This window comes from Crinia signifera, chromosome 12, assembly GCF_055691185.1.
Source record: "Crinia signifera chromosome 12, ASM5569118v1, whole genome shotgun sequence".
In the NCBI taxonomy this organism is placed as follows: Eukaryota; Metazoa; Chordata; class Amphibia; order Anura; family Myobatrachidae; genus Crinia; species Crinia signifera.
In genome coordinates this window covers 5,900,356-5,928,136 of record NC_139228.1, presented here as the reverse complement: position 1 = coordinate 5,928,136, position 27,781 = coordinate 5,900,356, and the positions used below count along the sequence as shown (strand labels likewise).

General features: G+C 51.0%; 1 protein-coding gene across 4 annotated transcripts; it reads right to left on the bottom strand.

The window, feature by feature from the left end:
* Positions 1-7,550: 7,550 nt before the first annotated feature.
* Positions 7,551-27,662, bottom strand: FLAD1 (flavin adenine dinucleotide synthetase 1). Of its 4 annotated transcripts, none has more exons than XM_083165923.1 (9): positions 27,544-27,662; positions 26,726-26,899; positions 24,547-25,306; positions 11,874-12,021; positions 11,688-11,786; positions 11,202-11,391; positions 11,046-11,119; positions 8,191-8,322; positions 7,551-8,010 (listed from the first exon to the last, which is right to left on the bottom strand). In XM_083165923.1, exons 2-9 carry the CDS (start codon positions 26,870-26,872, stop codon positions 7,977-7,979), a joined length of 1,584 nt encoding a protein of 527 aa, XP_083022049.1. In that variant the 5' UTR covers positions 26,873-26,899; positions 27,544-27,662; the 3' UTR covers positions 7,551-7,976. The 4 variants fall into 4 exon arrangements, with proteins under 4 accessions (XP_083022049.1, XP_083022047.1, XP_083022048.1 ...); XM_083165921.1 differs by having other exon boundaries at positions 27,504-27,648; XM_083165922.1 differs by having other exon boundaries at positions 27,452-27,631.
* Positions 27,663-27,781: the final 119 nt, after the last annotated feature.

Genomic DNA, 27,781 nt, shown 5'->3' with positions numbered 1-27,781 from the left:
GGCAAAGGCCTCTGTGTCAGCCTGAAGCTGATTACTCAGGGCATCAGCCCACTTTATCATGGCCTTAGTGTCACAGCCACCATGGCAGTTACCTTCGCTCCCAGTGCTGTTTCTGACCTACAGTGCCCTGGCGCTATGCCCTCCACCTTGGCGCTCATTTCCACTCCTGGTTCCGGTCCCGGCCTGCAGTGATCTGCCGCTCTGTCACCCGCCATGACACCTGTTCCGGTACTTATGTAGTATCTGGGCTGCCGATTTCTAAATCGGGTCGGATCGGGAGATCGCATCGCATCGCATGCGACCATGCGATTCGATGCGATGCGATGCGATGACCCGATTTTTCCATAGGAATCAATGTTAAAATGGACTGAGTCCATTTTAACATGGAATTCAATGGGAAAAATGGGTCCTTTTCATACCCCTACTATCCAAGTGGGCATGGAGTTGGATATAAACCTGTGGCGAGCGTAGCGAGCCACCGAGCCCGAAGCGTGGCGAGCGAAGCGAGCCCCGCGAGGGGACGAATACCGTCCCCTCGCGGGGCTCGCTTCGCTCGCCACGCTTCGGGCTCGGTGGCTCGCTACGCTCGCCACAGGTTTATATCCAACTCCATGCCCACTTGGATAGTAGGGGTATGAAAAGGACCCATTTTTCCATAGGAATCATTTTAACATTGATTCCTATGGAAAAATCGGGTCATCGCATCCGATATCGGATGCGATGCGATGCGATATCGCATCGCATCTGATTGTATGCCTTAACTTAAGGCATACAATCAAAAAATCGGCAGCCCAGATACTACATAAGTACCCCTGTTCCTTCTCTGGGTGTCAGTTCTGGTCTGTAGTGCTCTGGCGTCCTGGCTCTAGGTGGCGTGAGGCAGGATCCGCCATGATGTCGTCCGCGTCCTTCTAGGCCTCAGTTTGGGAAGTGCCGGCTGTAGCGCCTCCGCATAGTACTCCTCGCCGGCTGAATAGTGTTGCCCTTCAGGCGGCGGCCATCTTGTTGGTTCCTGGAGCCTATGCCTCGCAGCACTAGCAGTGATGTCATCCTCCCGGCCAATCACTTCACAGCCCAGCACGTAAATACTGACTAGCCGGGCCAGACCGGCAGTCAGAACAATGTTGTCCTACAGATGGCAGCTCGCTGTGCATCGTCTGACAATTCCTGCAGCTACTCCCAGCTACAGCCTGACTCCCTGTTCGTCGTGTGAAGCCATTACCTTTCTTCTCCTTTACTGGTCGTCCACTGCAATCTCCAAATACTACCACGGAACATTCATTGCCGCCTATAGGGATATATGGATTTTATGGCTAGCACCCCAAAGGTGTGATTCTCTTTTCCTCTCGTCCCGACGGTTATCATCTGTGGCCCAGTGTCCCTGTTTCTCTGCAGCCACCATCTCACTCAGCAATATCTCCATTCTCATTGGCTTCATCTTTGTCTTCAATTCCTTCATCATTGTCTTCAGTTCCTTCGTCATTGTCGTCAGACATGTCATCATTCTCTACAGTTCCTTCATCGCTATCCTCAGTCATATTATTATTGTATCATCACCATCATTTCTGTATATCAGACTTTTCCATTAAAAGATTTAATTTTACTCATTGGTCTCATTCTGTTCTGTTGTCCATGCAACATCCCTACATTAAAGCACCCAGCCTTCGTTACACTCTGGCTGGTGCTTCACCAGGTTCACGGAACGTGACACTTAGATACCAAAGCAGATGCAATAACAGGGCGTAAAGCTGGCCATACATCTACAGATCGATTGTCAGATTGGGCTGGTTGGAACAAAAGCCTGGTAATATCTGAATGACAGTTTTTGGCAGTTTCCCAGCATTTCAAAGCATATGGTCAACTCTCATTTGCTCTCATCCATTACCACGATTTTGTACCAACCAGCCAGATCTGACAATCGATCTGTAGATGTATGGCCAGCTTTAGGTAAAGCCTACCCCTTCAAACTTTTTGTCCACGGGGTCCTTGAAAGCAGCACCCCCATTGTACAGGTAAAGCAGTAGATTTAGACAACCTAGCAACAGGTGCATCCACAAGAGGGATCTTTTCCCACAATTTCACAATTTCCGGCATACACAATTAGATACATATTTGCAAAGCTTTTGGGCATAAGAAGCCTTTTATCAGACGTCTTCCATGCCTCCCCAAACAATGATATCATGCCATCATCCGAGGAGAAAGTAATTGTGTCCCTGCGCAGCTCCTTAAATACACTCTGAGCTGGCACTTTATCCTCATCTGAGAGATTCAAAACCGGGTTAACAACTAGAATCAAATCTTCAATACCAGGGACAGAAGATTCATATTCTTCCCTCTGGTTCCAAAAAGTATCCTCTGTACATTTCCCTTCATCTTCAGACTCTAAAATCAGCAGGGGAGGTGCAGATAAAGGGTGCCTGTGGGGAAGTCACTGCAGGGGTCTTGGTTTATTTTATAGGCATCAACTCCATATGTGGATTACTGCTTATAAGCCCGGAAAATGGCGGCACAATAGCGGGGGGTATGTCCCCCAAGATCCCCCCTAGACAGGGAGCCGGTTCAGGACTCGCCCCAGGGCCCAAGAAACCTCCTTTCCTGGAGGTCAAAGTGCTGTGCAGAGAGGGCAGACCGCGTCCCTCTGCACACAGAGAACTGACAGGACACGTTTCTGTCAGCCTCTGCTGCGCTCTCAGTGTGAATAAACTTCCTCTGGAAGTTGCACACTGGACACCTGCACTAACTAGTGAATATTAATAAAATAACACCTAGCTACTCTACAAAAAATGGCTGCAGCCCGCCAGCATAGTACCCACTCTGGTGGGCACCTAAAAGGAACTGGGATGCAGAAGGGAGGAGCCTGCCTCTCAAACAAATTAGCATAGGTGCCTTGCTCCTGCGGACCCTCCTACATCCCATGGTTAGCTGTGTCACCAGGATGGACAAGAGAAAAGTGTGTGCTGCACTAACTTTTTGTACTAGATACTCATTGCATGCGATCTAGTTCAAAATGCACACATGTGTACTGTGCATGGGCACCTTTATGTTACAGCCTCACCATAGCCCTGACTATGTAAGCAGCACTGGGGCAGGGGCTGATGTGACTGATACACTCTCTGTAATGTGTGTACATGTGATAGGGAATATAGAGTCTAAGCACCACTGGGGCAGGGGCTGATGTGACTGATACGCTCTCTGTAATGTTTGTGTACATGTGATAGGGAATGTAGAGAGTAAGCAGCACTGGGGCAGGGACTGATGTGACTGGTACGCTCTCTGTAATGTGTGTACAGTATATGTGATAGGGAATATAGAGTGTAAGCACCACTGGGGCAGGGGCTGATGTGACTGATACGCTCTCTGTAATGTGTGTGTACATGTGATAGGGAATATAGAGTGTAAGCACCACTGGGACAGGGACTGATGTGACTGATACGCTCTCTGTAATGTGTGTACATGTGATAGGGAATATAGAGTGTAAGCAGCACTGGGGCAGGTGCTGATGTGACTGATACGCTCTCTGTTATGTGTGTACATGTGATAGGGAATATAGAGTGTAAGCAGCACTGGGGCAGGGGCTGATGTGACCGATACGCTCTCTGTAATGTGTGTGTACATGTGATAGGGAATATAGAGTGTAAGCACCACTGGGACAGGGACTGATGTGACTGATACGCTCTCTGTAATGTGTGTACATGTGATAGGGAATATAGAGTGTAAGCACCACTGGGGCAGGGGCTGATGTGACTGATACGCTCTCTGTAATGTGTGTACATGTGATAGGGAATATAGAGTGTAAATACCACTGGGGCAGGGGCTGATGTGACTGATACGCTCTCTTTAATGTTTGTGTACATGTGATAGGGAATGTAGAGAGTAAGCAGCACTGGGGCAGGGGCTGATGTGACTGGTACGGTCTCTGTAATGTATGTACATGTGATAGGGAATATAGAGTGTAAGCAGCACTGGGGCAGGGGCTGATGTGACTGATACGCTCTCTGTAATGTGTGTACATGTGATAGGGAATATAGAGTCTAAGCACCACTGGGGCAGGGGCTGATGTGACTGATACGCTCTCTGTAATGTTTGTGTACATGTGATAGGGAATGTAGAGAGTAAGCAGCACTGGGGCAGGGACTGATGTGACTGGTACGGTCTCTGTAATGTATGTACATGTGATAGGGAATATAGAGTGTAAGCAGCACTGGGGCAGGGACTGATGTGACTGATACGCTCTCTGTAATGTGTGTACAGTATATGTGATAGGGAATATACAGTGTAAGCACCACTGGGGCAGGGGCTGATGTGACTGATACGCTCTCTGTAATGTTTGTGTACATGTGATAGGGAATGTAGAGAGTAAGCAGCACTGGGGCAGGGACTGATGTGACTGATACGCTCTCTGTAATGTGTGTACAGTATATGTGATAGGGAATATACAGTGTAAGTACCACTGGGGCAGGGGCTGATGTGACTGATACGCTCTCTGTAATGTTTGTGTACATGTGATAGGGAATATAGAGTGTAAGCACCACTGGGGCAGGGGCTGATGTGACTGATACGCTCTCTGTAATGTGTGTACATGTGATAGGGAATATAGAGTGTAAGCAGCACTGGGGCAAGGGCTGATGTGACTGATACGCTCTCTGTAATGTGTATACATGTGATGGGGAATGTAGAGAGTAAGCAGCACTGGGGCAGGGACTGATGTGACTGGTACGGTCTCTGTAATGTATGTACATGTGATAGGGAATATAGAGTGTAAGCAGCACTGGGGCAGGGGCTGATGTGACTGATACGCTCTCTGTAATGTGTGTACATGTGATAGGGAATATAGAGTCTAAGCACCACTGGGGCAGGGGCTGATGTGACTGATACGCTCTCTGTAATGTTTGTGTACATGTGATAGGGAATGTAGAGAGTAAGCAGCACTGGGGCAGGGACTGATGTGACTGGTACGGTCTCTGTAATGTATGTACATGTGATAGGGAATATAGAGTGTAAGCACCACTGGGGCAGGGGCTGATGTGACTGATACGCTCTCTGTAATGTGTGTGTACATGTGATAGGGAATATAGAGTGTAAGCACCACTGGGACAGGGACTGATGTGACTGATACGCTCTCTGTAATGTTTGTGTACATGTGATAGGGAATATAGAGTGTAAGCAGCACTGGGGCAGGGGCTGATGTGACCGATACGCTCTCTGTAATGTGTGTGTACATGTGATAGGGAATATAGAGTGTAAGCAGCACTGGGGCAGGGGCTGATGTGACTGATACGCTCTCTGTAATGTGTGTGTACATGTAATAGGGAATATAGAGTGTAAGCAGCACAGGGGCAGGGGCTGATGTGACTGATACGCTCTCTGTAATGTGTGTACATGTGATAGGGAATATAGAGTGTAAGCACCACTGGGGCAGGGGCTGATGTGACTGATACGCTCTCTCTAATGTGTGTGTACATGTGATAGGGAATATAGAGTGTAAGGACCACTGGGGCAGGGGCTGATGTGACTGATATGCTCTCTGTAATGTGTGTACATGTGATAGGGAATATAGAGTGTAAGCACCACTGGGGCAGGGGCTGATGTGACTGATACGCTCTCTGTAATGTGTGTACATGTGATAGGGAATATAGAGTGTAAGCACCACTGGGGCAGGGACTGATGTGACTGATACGCTCTCTGTAATGTGTGTACATGTGATAGGGAATATAGAGTGTAAGCAGTACTGGGGCAGGGACTGATGTGACTGATACGCTCTCTGTAATGTGTGTACATGTGATAGGAAATATAGAGTATAAGCACCACTGGGGCAGGGGCTGATGTGACTGATACGCTCTCTGTAATGTGTGTACAGTACATATGATAGGGAATATAGAGTGTAAGCAGCACTGGGGCAAGGACTGGTGTGACTGATACGCTCTCTGTAATGTTTGTGTACATGTGATAGGGAATATAGAGTGTAAGCACCACTGGGGCAGGGGCTGATGTGACTGATACGCTCTCTGTAATGTGTGTGTACATGTGATAGGGAATATAGAGTGTAAGCAGCACTGGGGCAGGGGCTGATGTGACTGATACGCTCTCTGTAATGTGTGTACATGTGATAGGGAATATAGAGTGTAAGCAGCACTGGGGCAGGGGCTGATGTGACTGGTACGCTCTCTGTAATGTGTGTGTACGTGTGATAGGGATTATAGAGTGTAAGCAGCACTGGGGCAGGGGCTGATGTGACTGATATGCTCTCTGTAATGTGTGTACATGTGATAGGGAATATAGAGTGTAAGCACCACTGGGGCAGGGGCTGATGTGACTGATACGCTCTCTGTAATGTGTGTGTACATGTGATAGGGAATATAGAGTGTAAGCAGCACTGGGGCAGGGGCTGATGTGACTGATACGCTCTCTGTAATGTGTGTGTACATGTGATAGGGAATATAGAGTGTAAGCAGCACTGGGGCAGGGGCTGATGTTACGGATACGCTCTCTGTAATGTGTGTGTACATGTGATAGGGAATATAGAGTGTAAGCACCACTGGGGCAGGGGCTGATGTGACTGATACGCTCTCTGTAATGTGTGTGTACATGTGATAGGGAATATAGAGTGTAAGCAGCACTGGGGCAGGGGCTGATGTGACTGATACGCTCTCTGTAATGTACATGTGATAGGGAATATAGAGTGTAAGCACCACTGGGGCAGGGGCTGATGTGACTGATACGCTCTCTGTAATGTGTGTACATGTGATAGGGAATATAGAGTGTAAGCAGCATGTACATGTCCACCATAAAGCACTGCAGTATATGTTTGCGCTATATATGTGTCAGTACTACAGCACAGATAGTAATACTCACCCCTGGGCAATAATAGGACACACAGACAATACACAATGTAAGTACATTTTATTGTAACACTGGAAATTCACTACACACCCCTATGGAGGAACACAAGTGCGGGCAGCCAGTGGCTTTGTGGACAGGTCTCCCGATGAGTCTTGAAGGTCCACCACCATCTGCAAGTCTTTGGTTGGTGTTTCCCCATCCTGGCAGAACAACACTGGATGGTGCCAGAGACAGCAGCGTTCCTTTATTCCAGTAAGGATCCTGGTCACCCGTCTCACTAGGGCAGGCGTCACTGGCTGGGCACACAGAGGGCAGCTCCAATCACGGAATGAAATGCTAGGTCCTAGATGTAACCACACGTCAGTCGCAAAGCAGATGCACTCTATAACACTGGCACAGAAGAGCGGGTGAAGGGCAGCCGTCTCACCCACCTGCCAGCATCTGCTCCCTGTGGTGACCACCTAATCCAGCAGCTCTTTCACACACCAGCAGCAGAGAAGGAAGTACAGGCATTCCTTCAGGCCCCGCAGGAACGAGTTCCCCACGTTCAAGCCCATGGCGTTCTTGTACCTTGGAATGGGCAAGGTCATATTCCGGAGGAACTGTCCCATGGAGAATTGGGAAAAAGGCACCATAGGCGGCTGAGGCTCAGCGTGGTGTACAGAGGACAGAAGGGAAGGGTGTCTCTTTACTGGGATCATCATGGGAATATGGGCATGGGGGGGCGGGGGGTGCAATTTATCAGCTGGCAGGAGAGCACGAGCCCTGGGCGGAGGGGTGGGAGAAGTCAGGAGAGAGCCTGGACCTTTGTGCTGGGAACAGCGTGGAAAGCTCTGTAATCCCTGGCTTTGTCTGTGCTGGAACAGGAGGGGGGGACGGGGGGGGGGGGTTCCGCCGCCTGCCCCCCCCCTGGTCCCGTTACACAAGCAGCACTTTCCCCACAGCTTTCCATACAGGTCGGGTAGGTGCCTGGCTCTGTGAATGAACCATCACCGGCAGGATCTCGTAAGGGGAACCGTGCCTCTGCCCTTTGGGTCATGTGATAGCTGCTGGCACAGCAGAGGGACAAACGCTGACACTAAGGTAATTAGGTGTCACAGCGTCCGCAGTCACATCTGTTCTCCAAGTGTCAGCATCTACTCCAGACCACAGGCTGAGGAGACCGGAAGACTGGTGAGAGAGAAGACAGGGTTGTGAGTGCGGGGGACAGTGGGGAATCGGGGAGCTTTGGTCACCCTGCACAGCCACACACAGTGTATTAGGACTGCTCCAACAATGTGCGTTATTACATATATACATATACTAGGACACAGCATCATCATCTCACACGGACGGATCACGTTACATTACTTCCTAGAGACCCGCTCCTCCTCCTCATTCTCCAGCATGTAGGCTGGGTGGAAGCTCTCAGCCCCTGCTGTGGTGGTGTAGCGGAGGGCAGGATTCTTGCTGGTATTCTCTGTGCTTCCTAAAGAGGTGTACCTGCAGAGACAGGAAGGGAGAGTGTCGGTGGGGGCATCAGGGGTAAGAGGCAGAAGAGGGGGCACTAGGGTAAGGGGCAGACAGAGGGGGCACTGGGCGTAAGGGGTAAACAGACAGAGCAGCAGAGGGGGCACTGGGTGTAAGGGGCAGACAAAGTAGTAGAGGGGGCACTGGGTGTAAGGGGCAGACAGACAGAGCAGCAGAGGGGGCACTGGGTGTAAGGGGTAGGCAGACAGAGTAGCAGAGGGGGCACTGGGTGTAAGGGGCAGACAGACAGAGTAGCAGAGGGGGCACTGGGTGTAAGGGGCAGACAGACAGAGCAGCAGAGGGAGCACTGGGTGTAAGGGGTAGGCAGACAGAGTAGCAGAGGGGGCACTGGGTGTAAGGGGCAGACAGACAGAGTAGCAGAGGGGGCACTGGGTGTAAGGGGCAGACAGACAGAGCAGCAGAGGGGGCACTGGGTGTAAGGGGCAGACAGAGCAGCAGAGGGGGCACTGGGTGTAAGGGCAGACAGAGCAGCAGAGGGGGCACTGGGTGTAAGGGGCAGACAGAGCAGCAGAGGGGGCACTGGGTGTAAGGGGCAGACAGACAGAGCAGCAGAGGGGGCACTGGGTGTAAGGGGCAGACAGACAGAGTAGAAAAGGGGCACTGGGTGTAAGGGGCAGACAGACAAAGCAGCAGAGGGGGCACTGGGTGTAAGGGGCAGACATACAGAGCAACAGAGGGGGCACTGGGTGTAAGGGGCAGACAGAGCAGCAGAGGGGGCACTGGGTGTAAGGGGCAGACAGAGCAGCAGAGGGGGCACTGGGTGTAAGGGGCAGACAGAGCAGCAGAGGGGGCACTGGGTGTAAGGGGCAGACAAAGTAGCAGAGGGGGCACTGGGTGTAAGGGGCAGACAGACAGAGTAGCAGAGGGGGCACTAGATGTAAGGGGCAGACAGAGCAGCAGAGGGGGCACTGGGTGTAAGGGGTAGGCAGACAGAGTAGCAGAGGGGGCACTGGGTGTAAGGGGCAGACAGACAGAGCAGCAGAGGGGGCACTGGGTGTAAGGGGCAGACAGAGAGAGTAGCAAAGTGGGCACTGGGTGTAAGGGGCAGACAGAGTAGCAGAGGGGGCAGTGGGTGTAAGAATCAGAGTAGCAGAGGAGGCAATGGGTGTAAGTGTCATACAGAGTAGCAGAGGGGGCACTGGGTGTAAGGGGCACACAGAGTAGCAGAGGGGGGCACAGGGTGTAAGGGGCAGACAGAATAGCAGAGGGGGGAACAGGGTGTAAGGGGCAGACAGAATAGCAGAGGGGGCACTGGGTTTAAGGGGCAGACAAAGCAGCAGAGGGGGCACTGGGTGTAAGGGGCAGACAGACAGAGTAGCAGAGGGGGCACTGGGTTTAAGGGGCAGACAAAGCAGCAGAGGAGGCAATGGGTGTAAGAGTCATACAGAGTAGCAGAGAGGGCACTGGGTGTAAGGGGCACACAGAGCAGCAGAGGGGGGCACAGGGTGTAAGGGGCAGACAGAATAGCAGAGGGGGCACTGGGTTTAAGGGGCAGACAAAGCAGCAGAGGGGGCACTGGGTGTAAGGGGCAGACAAAGCAGCAGAGGGGGCACTGGTGTAAGGGGCAGACAGAGTAGAAGGGGGGGCATTGGGTGTAAGGGGCAGACAGAGTAGCAGGGGGGGCATTGGGTGCAAGGGGCAGACAGAGTAGCAGAGGGGGCACTGGGTGTAAGGGGCAGACAGAGCAGCAGGGGGGGTGACACTGGGTGTAAGGGGCAGACAGAGCAGCAGAGGGGGCACTGGGTGTAAGGGGCAGACAGAGCAGCAGTGGGGGCACTGGGTGTAAGGGGCAGACAGAGCAGCAGAGGGGCACTAGATGTAAGGGGCAGACAGACAGAGCAGCAGAGGGGGCACTGGGTGTAAGGGGCAGGCAGAAAGAGTAGCAAAGGGGGCACTGGGTGTAAGGGGCAGACTGAGAGAGTAGCAGAGGGGGCACTGGGTGTAAGAATCAGAGTAGCAGAGGGGGCAATGGGTGTAAGAGTCATACAGAGTAGCAGAGAGGGCACTGGGTGTTAAGGGGCAGACAGAGCAGCAGAGCGGGCACTGGGTGTAAGGGGCAGACAGAGCAGCAGAGCGGGCACTGGGTGTAAGGGGCACACAGAGTAGCAGAGGGGGGCACAGGGTGTAAGGGGCAGACAGAATAGCAGAGGGGGGCACGGGGTGTTAGGGGCAGACAGAGCAGCAGAGGGGGCACTGGGTGTCAGGGGCAGACAGAGCAGCAGAGGGGGCACTGGGTGTCAGGGGCAGACAGAGCAGCAGAGGGGGCACTGGGTGTATGGGGCAGACAGAGTAGCAGAGGGGGCACTGGGTTTAATGGACAGACAGAGTAGCAGAGAGGGCACTGGGTGTAAGGGGCCGACAGACAGAGCACCATATGGGGCACTGGGTGTAAGGGGCAGACAGAGTAGCAGGGGGGGGGGGGGGGCATTGGGTGTAAGGGGCAGACATAGTAGCAGGGGGGGGCACTGGGTGTAAGGGGCAGACAGAGAAGCAGGGGGGGAGCACTGGGTGTAAGGGGCAGACAGAGCAGCAAAGGGGGCACGGGTGTAAGGGGCAGAAGAGGGGGCACTGGGTGTAAGGGGCAGACAGAGCAGCAGGGGGGGGGGACACTGGGTGTAAGGGGCAGACAGAGCAGCAGAGGGGGCACCGCGTGATAGACAGGTAGGGCACCTCACCCTTTATCATAGAGAATGCAGTAGGGAATATACAACGTTCGTAGGAACTCCCAGATGTCTCGGTATGACCAGTCCTGTAACACAGAGAGATGCCACGTTGGGTACCACATCTACCTGCTACACTGCTGGAAGAACCCCCAGAAACACTATACTCACCAACAAGGGATTCACACGCATGTACTCAGGCCAGTCCGGGTCGGTAAGGCACATTGGAGTCAGGGATCTGGAGTAGGGATCAGTGCGACGGGTCCCCATTAGAATGGCTTCCAGCTGGGGCTGTTCTGCCTTTAGGTCCATCAGAGCCTGTTTAATATTACCCTGGATGGTGTAAATCTGGAGACTGTAACTGGAAGAGACATAGGTGTCAGCTGAAGAGCTAAATCCTGAGAACAGGGCAGAATCGGAGGACTACGGTTACATACTGGGTCTGCAGGAACACTTGGGAACCAACTTTCATCATGCCCTATCCCCTCACCTAGAAGAAGTCATATTAAACATGCAGTTGTGTATTCTCATCTACCCTGTTTGAACTGATGAATACAGTAATGATCATTACAAGCTTGGACCAACCACTCTGTCTCCTAGTAACCATTTCATTTCCAGGGCATTACGTCGCACCCATGGCGGTCCACTTCGTCTTACCGCTTGGTTGTGTCCTGCATGAACTGCTCCATCTCTGGAAAGGGTGACACGATGCGGATGTAGAGAGCCTGAAGCTTCTCCTGCTGCTCCGGATACCTCCTGGGAAGGGGGAGGAAAGGAGAGGAGGCTTGTAAATTTGGTGCCACCACCCCTCCAAGTCTTGTAACAATTGGCAGAGACCCTCACCTCTGCACGGCCGCGTGGAACAGGTGCAGGAGGGCCGTGCAATCTTTACCGCCGTTAAATGCCACACAGACTTTCTGTAAATCGTATTTGTCCAGCGCCTCCTCCACTGTACGCAGAGCAGATGAGACCTTGTCCCCAAGAGGGGAACCTGTGAGGACAGAAAGACTTTAACTACCCCATGGATCAGCAAAGCCTCCCCTAGGCCACAGTATATACATACAGAGGGATACGGTCATTTGGTCTACAGCATGATGGTCAACAAGCATTAAGTCGACACCATTAGGTCAACATGGGGATAGGTCTACATGGGTCTAGGTTGATAGGTCGACGCAAGCATTAGGTCGACATGGGGTTTTTCACTGTTTTTTGAGCCGTCATGCGGTATATCATGACCTACCATCCACTAGGGCGTGGTGGGAGAATAAAATAGTGTGCCGAGTATAGCGATGTGATGCAGTGCGCTTCAAACTGTGTCCATGTCAACTGTGTAGACATTTCGACCTTTCGACTGTCAACCTAGTCCCATGTCAACCGACATGCTGTAGACCAAACGATCCCAACCCCATACAGAGGAGAGGAACAGTATGTAATGTCATTATACAGATTATACTAATCCCTTACTTTATGGGATAACAGCAAGACCAGGTTATATTGAGGTATAACTACTGAGAGAAACATGAAAGGAGATGCTGTAACCATGACGACCATCGGGATGCCGATGCCAGACTTGCAGCATTAACATTGGCGCGGGAATCCTGACGTCACTGGAGATTCGTATTAGGAAGGGTGCGTGAGGCTTATGGGGGGTAGGGGGGAGAATGAAAGGGCCGGGATTCTAATCAATGTGATGCCATAATTGGTTTACGGGAAGTTTTTCACATGTTTTCCAAATTATTGCTTTGCCATCCACGGGGGAAGATCCCAAACCATGTCTAACGTATGTGCTTCACTAATTCCAGGGCCACGTTCTCTGGCGTCAACACTGGCACAAGAAAAAAATGTCCAGGATGACCTTTTGCCACTGTCGACCTATTGACGGTCTTCCCACGCCCTGCAAATTTGCTCAACTGTAGCACCGCCCCTAACAGCCCAGGACACCCCCACAGACCTAGCGGAATGTGGCCGAATGCTGGAACCGGGAGGGAGGCGCCGAAATATGCCTGCCAGAGCAAATCCAGCGGGCAGTAGTTGGCGTGGAGGCAGGCCACCCTCTCATCTGAAAGCCATAGAGTGCAAAGAGAGAGAGTCTAACTAGTGCAATGGCGCACATAGATGCACCACGGCCAGACCTCGCCCATGGAGAACCAAGCAGTAGAAACCTCGTACTGACTTAGTGCCGGAATAATAATGTCCTGGTTGACAGGAAAGCTGGACATCACCTAAAGTAGGTGAGAGAGGACGGTACAAAGAACCGCCCAGACATAATGAAAGACCAAGAATAAAGGACTTACAGGACAGAGCTGACGGGTCAGACTCCCCTGGCCAAAGCTATCGCCAACAAGAAAATGATATTCCAGGCGAGCCAACACCGGTCTACCAATTGCAAGGGCACAAAAGGTGGGCCCTGTAGCCGACAGGCCTAGAGAGATCCCACCGGGCAACCGGGGAACAAAGTGAGGCAGGATATGCAAGACACCCTGCAGGAATCTGCAGACATCTGTCGATGGAGCAAGATGAACAAGGCCGAAATTTGGACCTTTAAAGATGATAAACGCAACCCAGCCTCCAGGCCCTTCTGCAAGAATGACTGCACCCTAGCCAGGTAGTAAGTCCCGAAATTTGAAGCGTAGAGTTTGACAAAGTAAGCCTTCCATATGCGATGTTACACCCCCGTCTAGGAAGGTTTCCTCGCCTTGAGCATGGCGGAGATCACTTTTGAGTGAAAGCCCCTTGGTCTAACCGGGAGGTCTCAACAGCCCCCCCGTCAAAGCCAGGTGCCTCAAAGCCCAGAGAGACGTGGACCCTGTGAAAGCTGGCCTGTGGCGAATAGGAGGAGCTACTGACAGGGGCTGCAGATCCGAAACCCAGATCCGTCTGGGCCAAGGTGGAGCAACCAGAATCAACGTACCGTCCTCCAGCATCAGCCTGCGAGTCATTTGCAAGAGGATTAAGAATGGCGGAAATGCACCATCAGCGTGGACGGCCACGGGGTGGACAGGGCATCCATTAGGCAAGCCCCCCCCCCCCCGATCATAAGACCTGGACCTGTACCTGGAGATTTGTGGTTATGGCGAGAGGGCAACAAGGGCACCTCGGCTCCATCATGGTACCAGCTTTTGAAACACCTCCTGATGGAGGGTCAAGTCGCCGGCATCCAGGGTCTGGCGGCCGAGGAAGACCGTCACCCCAGCTAGGATTACCAGGACAAAGATCGCAGAACGAGCAGGTATCCTCTTCTTCAGCCCCTGAAAAATGCAGGATGCTTCTGTCCTCGCTGGTTGACAGTGAGTGCCACCCTGGTGGTTAACATAGGCCACCCTTGTCGCAATGTCCGACTGAACCTGCACTGGGCGACCCCTAAGTCAGGAGCGTCTACTGGTGGATCCAGTAGTGAGTTCCGTCCCGAAGTCACCAGGAAAGGGGGAGAGGCACTGCTGGAGACCAAGTGAACTTCTGGGCCTGGCTATTGTGGTAGGGTCCCAACCACCTGGAAAGAATCTTTCCCTGTAGAGGGCGGGAATGGAACTGAGCCTATTCTGCCAATGCGAAGGCCGATACCACCAACCCCAGGGCCCCCATGCAGGCATGCACAGACACCCGCCAAGGGGAGAAGAGATGTCTGATTCTGGACTGTAGAGCCAGATGGCAATCCCCCAGAAGGTATATCTGCTACCGAACAGTATCTAACCCGGCCCCCAAACCTGGCTCTGGCCCGAATAAGAAGGGACCCTCAAAGGGTTTTAGAGTTTGGGCTTTCCAAGAGCGCAGACACCGGTCTGTGTGTGCGCAGGTATGGCCGAAGGTGACACTCTGGGAGGTGAGTGGTGTAATTTCCAGAGCCGCCACCCCCAGGTAAAGTGTCACGTCATGCTCAATAGAAGGCAGCAGGGTTTCCTCAGACACCCCTTATGCAGCGTCCGCCATGAGAGTAATTGCTCACACAACTAAGGCCTTAGCCACCCAAGCAGATGCCTGGGGCAGGAGTGTGTCCACTTTAGGGACAGCCTCCCAGGGGACTCTGTCCTCCTGTGGAAAGGAAGGGAACCTGCTAATGGCAAGCTAAACTTCCAGTTCGAAATCTCCCAACTGATGACCTTAGTCAAGTTCACAGATTTACGGAATAAACCCAGAATACACCTAGGGAGTTACCCAAAGGTGTAGGCGGCTCAGCGGGGTCGTTTAAGGTAAGGACCTATTTGACAGCTGAGATTCCAAGTGCTAACCATACCTGAACTTAGCTTCCGAGATCAGACAAGATCGGGCGTGGTCAGGGTGGTGTGGCTGTAGGCCCAAGATCGGCACCTCCAGACGCCTAGGGGGATTCACTTTATCACAGGCCCCCCATCGTCAATACCGTCATCGATGGCCCCCACTAGACAATCCTAATCCAAGGTGTCCTATGGAGGAGTCTGGACGACGGGGGTATCCTGCGTCTTCCTGCGGGTACAGAGCGCTCCCACTGTGCGGGGAGCTACACCCACCAAGGATGGGGACGGCGTTTCTGGGGACCTTGTCCGGAGACAGATAAGCACTCACCCAAGGGATGATGCTGGTCCAAGGTTGCAGGGGCGGTGCAGATAAGAACTTGTCTACTAGCTGCACCGTCAACTGACCAAAGAATGTGACACAAGCAGGCTCCTGAGAGGAGGCTGTACCTGTGGGCATTGCCCACGCATTGTAGCAGCTTGAGCATAAGCCGTCCAGTACTAGTCATGGGGTCATAGGCCAGCATTACAGGATGTACAAGACATCAGCGCCGGAGCCCCAGAGTCACTGAGACTGGTATCCCTGGGAAGACATTGCAGTAGTATTGCCAGTTTTAGTAGTATTGCCCTGTGAACCGGCAACTAAAGGCCCAGTTAACACAATATACTACAAGCATACAATGCCATAAAATAGGCAGGTAGTCTATATGGAATTGCCAACACAGCATACTTCTGTTATACACAGTATACTGTAAGCTTGTACTATGCATACATTGCAGGGCGACGCCCAGTAAGCTAGTACTAGGCATATATTGCAATGATATAGGCAAGAAGCCTATATGGTACAGATAACAACACTATCTCTGCTTGTCAGAGGTATGCGTAATGCCTATATAGCAATGACATAGGCATTGATAGTGTTACCCAGCAAGCTTGTAATATACAATGCAGTGATATAGACAGGCAGCCTATATATAGTGTTAATCCACAGTACACATACAATGTTGCAATTATAGCTGCACTGAGCTCCCTGACCAGAGTTTGAACTCGGTCTGTAACCTGACTCCTGGAGGAGAGGTACAGGGGAGCCCAGGTGGCCTGGCAGTGAAGGAGTGGAACCCCAGGCTGGCTGTTAAGCTCTCTGTGTCCCTCCACATAGCCGCAGGCAGTATTACATATCGGCAATACAAGAGGGCAATACAGTACAGCGTAACACAAATTAAACGGACAGGCAGCTGAAGTGTTAACAACAATGCAGGCAAGCATACAAGGGCAATTGCAATAATGGCACAAGGCTCCTGTAGCTGCTGTGGCTGGCCGGAGCACAATACTGTACAGTGTCCGGCAGGAGGCGTACAGGGGGGACTTGCCCAAGTGACCTGGCAGTGAAGGAGTGGAAATCTGGGTGGCTGTGAGCTCCCCCGTGTCCCTCCTCACATGTCGCAGGCAGGCAGGAAGGGATATCAGTGGCGGGAACTCTCTGTGTGATAAACACAGTTCCCTGCCTACTGTCCCCGGGTTGAGAGGCTGATATGGGGGGAGCCCAGGGAGGTGTCCACATGCGCCGGTAAAAATGTCGGGGTTCCGGCACGCACCGGGCGGCCCCATATACCTGGCGCCGCTGCCCACAATCCATTTCCCTGGTGGTCCAGCGGGAGCGGGTGGCGGACCAGCCGTCCACTTGTCAACGCAGTCGTCGGTCCCCCCCAGCCGAACTGCTGCAGCCGCAATGCCCCCGAAAGCGCGATCGCACGCACTCCCAGCGGGGAGCGCGTTACCTTGTCAGGTTCCCGGCGTCGGCTGTGGCTCCCCAGTGCCCGGGGGCCACTGCAGGTCCCCACCCACGAGTGGTGATGCAGCGCCGGACCCGGGTGATGGAGTAGCAGCGCAGGCGTCTGCTCAGACCCCCAGTGCTGCTGCTCTGTCACTGACAGCAGTCAGTGTAAAAGAAAAGTAAAAGAAAAATCAAATAAAAATGATCTTAGGCTGCTAAAATAGCAGCCCCTCTAGTAGGTGCATCTGGCTCCTGCCAGCAGACGAAAAAAACTGAGCTTTCTGGCCTGGAGGCAGGGTAGAGGAGGGGAGGAGCCCGGCTGCCTAGGAGGTAGTTGAAATTTAACCTCTAGGGTGCTGATGCTCACTCCCACTCCACTACCCACTGTAACGCTGTGGCCTCTGATGTCTCCCTAAGGAGAAAATAGGTTTCTATAGAGATACGCTCTCACATGTCCCCTTACTGTTATATACATGTAGTGAGCATTATAGGAGCCACGGAAGGGGGTATTGGTGGCACTATATCGGAGTATACAGCGGATGTGAGATAACAGGAGATACACTCTCACATGTCCCCTTACTGTTATATACATGTAGCGAGCATTATAGGAGCCACGGAAGGGGGTATTGGGGTCACTATAGCGGAGTATGCAGCGAATGTGGGATAATAGGAGATACGCTCTCACATGTCCCCTTACAGTTATATACATGTAGTGAGCATTATAGGAGCCACGGAAGGGGGTATTGGTGGCACTATATCGGAGTATACAGCGGATGTGAGATAACAGGAGATACACTCTCACATGTCCCCTTACTGTTATATACATGTAGCGAGCATTATAGGAGCCACGGAAGGGGGTATTGGTGTCACTGTACCGGAGTATACAGCGGATGTGGGATAATAGGAGATACTCTCACACATGTCCTCTTACTGTTATATACATGTAGCAAGCATTATAAGAGCCACGGAAGGGGGTATTGGTGGCACTATATCGGAGTATACAGCGGATGTGAGATAACAGGAGATACACTCTCACATGTCCCCTTACTGTTATATACATGTAGCGAGCATTATAGGAGCCACGGAAGGGGGTATTGGTGTCACTGTACCGGAGTATACAGCGGATGTGGGATAATAGGAGATACTCTCACACATGTCCTCTTACTGTTATATACATGTAGCAAGCATTATAAGAGCCACGGAAGGGGGTATTGGTGGCACTATATCGGAGTATACAGCGGATGTGAGATAACAGGAGATACACTCTCACATGTCCCCTTACTGTTATATATATGTAGCAAGCATTATAGGAGCCACGGAAGGGGGTATTGGTGTCACTATACCGGAGTATACAGCGGATGTGAGATAATAGGAGATACGCGCTCACATGTCCCCTTACTGTTATATACATGTAGTGAGCATTATAGGAGCCACGGAAGGGGGTATTGGTGTCACTATACCGGAGTATACAGCGGATGTGGGATAATAGGAGATACGCTCTCACATGTCCGCTTACTGTTATATACATGTAGTGAGCATTATAGGAGCCACGGAAGGGGGTATTGGTGTCACTATACCGGAGTACACAGCAGACGTGAGATAATAGGAGATATGCTCTCACATGTCCCCTTACTGTTATATACATGTAGCAAGCATTATAGGAGCCACGGAAGGGGGTATTGGTGTCACTATACCGGAGTATACAGCGGATGTGGGATAATAGGAGATACGCTCTCACATGTCCCCTTACTGTTATATACATGTAGTGAGCATTATAGGAGCCACGGAAGGGGGTATTGGTGTCACTATACCGGAGTACACAGCAGACGTGAGATAATAGGAGATATGCTCTCACATGTCCCCTTACTGTTATATACATGTAGCGAGCATTATAGGAGCCACGGAAGGGGGTATTGGTGTCACTATACCGGAGTACACAGCAGACGTGAGATAATAGGAGATATGCTCTCACATGTCCACTTACTGTTATATATAGGTAGCAAGCATTATAGGAGCCACGGAAGGGGGTATTGGTGTCACTATACCGGAGTATACAGCGGATGTGGGATAATAGGAGATACGCTCTCACATGTCCCCTTAATGTTATATACATGTAGTGAGCATTATAGGAGCCACGGAAGGGGGTATTGGTGTCACTATACCGGAGTATACAGCGGACGTGAGATAATAGGAGATACGCTCTTACATGTCCCCTTACTGTTATATACATGTAGTTAGCAGTATAGGAGCCACGGAAGGGGGTATTGGTGTCACTATACCGGAGTATACAGCGGATGTGAGATAATAGGAGATACGCTCTCACATGTCACCTTACTGTTATATACATGTAGTGAGCATTATAGGAGCCATGGAAGGGGGTATTGGTGTCACTATACCGGAGTATACAGCGGATGTGGGATAATAGGAGATACGCTCTCACATGTCCCCTTACTGATATATACATGTAGCGAGCATTATAGGAGCCATGGAAGGGGGTATTGGTGTCACTATACCGGAGTATACAGCGGATGTGAGATAATAGGAGATACGCTCTCACATGTCCCCTTACTGTTATATACATGTAGTGAGCATTATAGGAGCCACGGAAGGGGGTATTGGTGTCACTATACCGGAGTATACAGCGGATGTGAGATAATAGGAGATACGCTCTCACATGTCCCCTTACTGATATATACATGTAGCGAGCATTATAGGAGCCATGGAAGGGGGTATTGGTGTCACTATACCGGAGTATACAGCGGATATGAGATAATAGGAGATACGCTCTCACATGTCCACTTACTGTTATATACATGTAGTGAGCATTATAGGAGCCACGGAAGGGGGTATTGGTGGCACTATACCGGAGTATACAGCAAATGTGGGATAATAGGAGATACGCTCTCACATGTCCCCTTACTGTTATATACATGTAGCAAGCATTATAGGAGCCACGGAAGGGGGTATTGGTGTCACTATACCGGAGTATACAGCGGATGTGAGATAACAGGAGATACGCTCTCACATGTCCCCTTACTGTTATATACATATAGCGAGCATTATAGGAGCCACGGAAGGGGGTATTGGTGGCACTATACCGGAGTACACAGCAGACGTGAGATAATAGGAGATATACGCTCTCACATGTCCCCTTACTGTTATATACATGTAGTGAGCATTATAGGAGCCACGGAAGGGGGTATTGGTGGCACTATACCAGAGTATACAGCGGATGTGAGATAATAGGAGATATGCTCTCACATGTCCCCTTACTGTTATATACATGTAGTGAGCATTATAGGAGCCACGGAAGGGGGTATTGGTGGCACTATACCAGAGTATACAGCGGATGTGAGATAATAGGAGATATGCTCTCACATGTCCCCTTACTGTTATATACATGTAGCAAGCATTATAGGAGCCACGGAAGGGGGTATTGGTGGCACTATACCGGAGTATACAGCGAATGTGGGATAATAGGAGATACGCTCTCACATGTCCCCTTACTGTTATATACATGTAGCAAGCATTATAGGAGCCACGGAAGGGGGTATTGGTGGCACTATACCGGAGTACACAGCAGACGTGAGATAATAGGAGATACGCTCTCACATGTCCCCTTACTGTTATATACATGTAGCGAGCATTATAGGAGCCACGGAAGGGGGTATTGGTGGCACTATACCGGAGTATACAGCGGATGTGGGATAATAGAAGATACGCTCTCACATGTCCCCTTACTGTTATATACATGTAGCGAGCATTATAGGAGCCACGGAAGGGGGTATTGGTGTCACTATACCGGATTATACAGCGGACGTGAGATAATAGGAGATACGCTCTCACATGTCCCCTTACTGTTATATACATGTAGCGAGCATTATAGGAGCCACGGAAGGGGGTATTGGTGTCACTATACCGGAGTATACAGCGGATGTGGGATAACAGGAGATACGCTCTAACATGTCCCCTTACTGTTATATACATGTAGTGAGCATTATAGGAGCCACGGAAGGGGGTATTGGTGTCACTATACCAGAGTATACAGCGGATATGAGATAATAGGAGATACGCTCTCACATGTCCCCTTACTGTTATATACATGTAGTGAGAATTATAGGAGCCACGGAAGGGGGTATTGGTGTCACTATACCGGAGTATACAGCGGACGTGAGATAATAGGAGATACGCTCTCACATGTCCCCTTACTGTTATATACATGTAGCAAGCATTATAGGAGCCACGGAAGGGGGTATTGGTGGCACTATATCGGAGTATACAGCGGATGTGAGATAACAGGAGATACACTCTCACATGTCCCCTTACTGTTATATATATGTAGCAAGCATTATAGGAGCCACGGAAGGGGGTACTGGTGTCACTATACTGGAGTATACAGCGGATGTGAGATAACAGGAGATACGCTCTCACATGTCCCCTTACTGTTATATACATGTAGCGAGCATTATAGGAGCCACGGAAGGGGGTATTGGTGTCACTATACCGGAGTATACAGCGGATGTGAGATAACAGGAGATACGCTCTCACATGTCCCCTTACTGTTATATATATGTAGCAAGCATTATAGGAGCCACGGAAGGGGGTATTGGTGTCACTATACCGGAGTATACAGCGCATGTGAGATAATGGGAGATACGCTCTCACATGTCCCCTTACTGTTATATACATGTAGCGAGCATTATAGGAGCCACGGAAGGGGGTATTGGTGTCACTATACCGGAGTATACAGCGGATGTGAGATAACAGGAGATACGCTCTCACATGTCCCCTTACTGTTATATACATGTAGCGAGCATTATAGGAGCCACGGAAGGGGGTATTGGTGTCACTATACTGGAGTATACAGCGGATGTGAGATAACAGGAGATACGCTCTCACATGTCCCCTTACTGTTATATATATGTAGCAAGCATTATAGGAGCCACGGAAGGGGGTATTGGTGTCACTATACTGGAGTATACAGCGGATGTGAGATAACAGGAGATACGCTCTCACATGTCCCCTTACTGTTATATATATGTAGCAAGCATTATAGGAGCCACGGAAGGGGGTATTGGTGTCACTATACTGGAGTATACAGCGGATGTGAGATAACAGGAGATACGCTCTCACATGTCCCCTTACTGTTATATATTTGTAGCAAGCATTATAGGAGCCACGGAAGGGGGTATTGGTGTCACTATACCGGAGTATACAGCGCATGTGAGATAATGGGAGATACGCTCTCACATGTCCCCTTACTGTTATATACATGTAGCGAGCATTATAGGAGCCACGGAAGGGGGTATTGGTGTCACTATACCGGAGTATACAGCGTATGTGGGTTAATAGGAGATACGCTCTCACATGTCCCCTTACTGTTATATACATGTAGCGAGCATTATAGGAGCCACGGATGGGGGTATTGGTGTCACTATACCGGAGTATACAGCGGATGTGAGATACGCTCTCACATGTCCCCTTACTGTTATATATAGGTAGCAAGCATTATAGGAGCCACGGAAGGGGGTATTGGTGTCACTATACCGGAGTATACAGCGTATGTGGGTTAATAGGAGATACGCTCTCACATGTCCCCTTACTGTTATATACATGTAGCGAGCATTATAGGAGCCACGGAAGGGGGTATTGGTGGCACTATACCGGAGTATACAGCGGACGTGAGATAATAGGAGATACGCTCTCACATGTCCCCTTACTGTTATATACATGTAGCGAGCATTATAGGAGCCACGGAAGGGGGTATTGGTGGCACTATACCGGAGTATACAGCGGACGTGAGATAATAGGAGATACGCTCTCACATGTCCCCTTACTGTTATATACATGTAGCGAGCATTATAGGAGCCACGGAAGGGGGTATTGGTGTCACTATACTGGAGTATACAGCGGATGTGAGATAACAGGAGATACGCTCTCACATGTCCCCTTACTGTTATATATATGTAGTGAGCATTATAGGAGCCACGGAAGGGGGTATTGGTGTCACTATACCGGAGTATACAGCGGACGTGAGATAATAGGAGATACGCTCTCACATGTCCCCTTACTGTTATATACATGTAGTGAGCATTATAGGAGCCACGGAAGGGGGTAATGGTGTCACTATACTGGAGTATACAGCGGATGTGAGATAACAGGAGATACGCTCTCACATGTCCCCTTACTGTTATATATATGTAGTGAGCATTATAGGAGCCACGGAAGGGGGTATTGGTGTCACTATACCGGAGTATACAGCGGACGTGAGATAATAGGAGATACGCTCTCACATGTCCCCTTACTGTTATATACATGTAGCGAGCATTATAGGAGCCACGGAAGGGGGTATTGGTGGCACTATACCGGAGTATACAGCGGACGTGAGATAATAGGAGATACGCTCTCACATGTCCCCTTACTGTTATATACATGTAGCGAGCATTATAGGAGCCACGGAAGGGGGTATTGGTGGCACTATACCGTAGTATACAGCGGACGTGAGATAATAGGAGATACGCTCTCACATGTCCCCTTACTGTTATATACATGTAGCGAGCATTATAGGAGCCACGGAAGGGGGTATTGGTGGCACTATACCGGAGTATACAGCGGACGTGAGATAATAGGAGATACGCTCTCACATGTCCCCTTACTGTTATATACATGTAGTGAGCAGTATATGAGCCACGGAAGGGGGTATTGGTGGCACTATACCGGAGTATACAGCGGATGTGAGATAATAGGAGATACGCTCTCACATGTCCCCTTACTGTTATATACATGTAGCGAGCATTATAGGAGCCACGGAAGGGGGTATTGGTGGCACTATACCGGAGTATACAGCGGATGTGAGATAACAGGAGATACGCTCTCACATGTCCCCTTACTGTTATATACATGTAGCGAGCATTATAGGAGCCACGGAAGGGGGTATTGGTGTCACTGTACCGGAGTATACAGCGGATGTGAGATAACAGGAGATACGCTCTCACATGTCCCCTTACTGTTATATACATGTAGCGAGCATTATAGGAGCCACGGAAGGGGGTATTGGTGGCACTATACCGGAGTATACAGCGGATGTGAGATAATAGGAGATTCATCTTTCTCTCACATCTTTCCTAATACTAATTATACTTAATTAGGCTGAGAAATAATGCATTGAATACAGTTGTCATGCACATACATTGCACAGAGAATATGCAAATCTCTACATTCCTAGAGGGTAAATTTACCAGGCAACAGCTTTGCAGAGTGTTTAAGCGTGCCATTTTTCCGTCTTGCTTAAAGCAGAATACACCACGTTGTGCTTGGGACATACAAGCCAATCCCTGCTTACATGTGGTGAGGAAGCAGCTGCGTTTAGTACATTTACCCTCAGCCCTGAGCAGTGATAACAGAGCAGCCAATCATGTTACAGGCTGGGTTTATAACATGATAGTCAGCTGCTGATTGGCTGCTGCGTTATCACGTCACCAGGCCTAGTCCACCTGCCCCTGTGCTTGGTTACAGCTGCAGTGCAAGTCCTTACCAGATTGTGCCAGCTGGTAGACCTCTGCTGCGGCCTGAGACACCGGGCTGCTCACAAATGGCACCACTACCCCCGAAGGTAATCGCTGAATGAGAAAGTTATAGGCTTCGTCCAGACGCGTCTCACAGTCTGAGTCCAACGTCAGCTGCACCCGATAGTAGTTACTGGCCCAGTCCGGGTAGGAGCCCAGGCTGACGTGTCTCCGATAGCGATTGTTGGTGTCTTCTAACACAGGGGCGATGGCTACCTCATCGGCATTCACATAAATCTCCCGGCAGTAGAATTGCGTCTTGTCATTGCGGAAGAGATGGTCCAAGCCCTCCAGTGCTCGCTCCATCAGCGATGGGATCCCGGGAAATACGTAGACGTTGCGGACACTAATGAGGGGGTACTTGAAGCAGTCACCAGTGCGCTTATCTGTGCCGTAGTTCAGCTTAGAGGACACAGGGATCCGTGCCAGCTTCATCTCCGGGCAGCACACATCTGACTTCCCAAAGAACTTCTGCACCAGGGACACCATCTCTGGGTGAGGGAACACACTCTCCCCGAAAGCCTTTGCCACGGCCTCGAAGGTGACATCGTCATGTGTGGGGCCGATTCCCCCTGAGGTGAGGACATAGGTGTACTGGGAGGAGAAGGCTGCAATCTCGCTGGCAATGGTGACTACATCATCCGGGATTACTGAAATTCTGCTGACCTTAACCCCGATGGAGCGCAGCTTCTTACACATGAAGAACGAGTTGGTGTCCTGGGTGTGGCCCTGAAACACAGTATAACAGTTATGGGCAAGCAGAGGGCGGGATCACCAGCCACAGTCTATACCACAAGGGCGGGATCACCGGCCACAGGCTATACCACTAGGGCGGAATCACCGGCCACAGGCTATACCACAAGGGCGGGATCACCGGCCACAGGCTATACCACAAGGGTGGGATCACCAACCACAGGCTATACCACAAGGGCGGGATCACCGGCCACAGGCAATACCACAAGGGCGGAATCACCGGCCACACCACGAGGGCGGGATCACCGGCCACAGGCTATACCACGAGGGCGGGATCACCGGCCACAGGCTATACCACGAGGGCGGAATCACCGGCCACAGGCTATACCACGAGGGCGGGATCACCGGCCACAGGCTATACCACAAGGGCGGGATCACCGGCCACAGGCTATACCACAAGGGCGGGATCACCGGCCACAGGCTATACCACAAGGGCTGGATCACCGGCAACAGGCTATACCACAAGGGCGGGATCACCGGCCACAGGCTATACCAGGAGGGCTGGATCCCCGGACGCAGGCTATACCACGAGGGCTGGAGCCCCGGACGCAGGCTATACCACGAGGGCTGGAGCCCCGGCCACAGGCTATACCACGAGGGCGGGATCACCGGCCACAGGCTATACCACAAGGGCGGGATCACTGGCCACATGCTATACCAAGAGGGGCACAGCCATGCCGGCAAATTAAGTAGCACATCTGTTCCCATGGTGGCTGTAGCGTGGTGATGGTGGGAGAAGACACCAGGGTGGCCGTGTGTGTGTGACACCAGGTGGTGGTGTGGGTGTGACACCAGGTGGCTGTATGTGTCACGAGGAGGCAGTGTGTGTGTGTGTGACACCAGGAGGCAGTGTGTGTGTGTGTGTGCGCGACACCAGGTGGCTGTATGTGTGTGTGAGACACTATAATATATATATATATATATATATATATATATATATATATATATACACACACATCAATCGAATACCGGCACTCCCAATTTCCGTAATGTAGCAAATTGCCCGGGTGCCAGGGACGCGGACAGATCCGTGTAATACAGGCAAAACGAATGAAGCAGCACTTTCGGGTCTTGTAACACCATAAATCATAGGCAGGACACAGCGGTCTCAAGCAACGTTTCGATATTTAATCGTCAGGAGCCTGATGACGATTAAATATCGAAACGTTGCTTGAGACCGCTGTGTCCTGCCTATGATTTATGGTGTTACAAGACCCGAAAGTGCTGCTTCATTCGTTTTGCCTATATATATATATATATATATATATATATATATATATATATATATATATATATATATATATGACATCCCCTAGCGCAGTGTGTAAATAAGATACATGTGGATAGAAGTGTGTAGGGTACATGGATACAGCTATACATACAGAAGATACTCACCTTGAGAATCTCATCCCCTATGATAATGATGCCAGCGGTCACAGCCAGGTTGTTGGACGTGCTGCTGCCAAGAGAGGACATGGCAAGGTGCCCCTGCAGCCTGCCCAACCGCAGTACCCCTCTCCCGAGCCACAGGCTGGTGGACATAAGCTGCTTTTGGCACACTCAGCCCTTCTATGGGAACAAGGGATGGAGCAAAGGTCAGGGTGGGAGGAGAGGAGAGCTCTGTAACCCCCTCATCACCAGTCACAGCTCTTACCACACAGACCTTATGCATGGGCTCACCGCACTACTGCACCCACTGTGCTCCCCACACAACACACTGCGCACTACTGCCCCCAATTTCCCAACCACACAATTGCCCTTACTGTGCTCACTCCACTAAGCGCTACTGCCCCCAATTTCCCAACCACACAATTGCCCTTACTGTGCTCACCCCACTAAGCGCTACTGCCCCCAATTTCCCCACCACACAACACACTACTGCCCCCACTGTGCTCAACACACTGCGCACTACGGCCCCAATTTCCCCACCACACTACTGCCCCCACTCTGCACTACTGCCCCCACTGTGCTCATCACATTGCACACTACTACCCCCACTGTGATCCCCACACTGTGCACTACTGCCCCCACTGTGATCCCCACACTGCGCACTACTGCCCCCACTGTGCTTACCACACACTACTGCCCCCATTGTGCTCAGCACACCGCATACTAACTCACCTTACACTATCGCTCCTCCACTATACATACTACTCCCTGTGCACATACTCACCCCGTACCCCCTCTTGCTACACAACGTGCATGTTACATACATGCAATAATTCCCAACCTAGGACATGCGGAGCACGGACCATTTCCGGTACAAAAGTGAAGCACCAGGAAGACTCCGTGCCTCACAGAAACCACGCCCCCCGCATGCTATTGGACGCAGCCTTCGCCACTCTAGAGCTGTACGGAGTATAACCAGGAAGTGCAGCGCCATGGAATCCGGTGCGACCTGAGACACCTTCCCCCGGCAACAATGACCGGTCCATAGTTCCGTACGTGCAG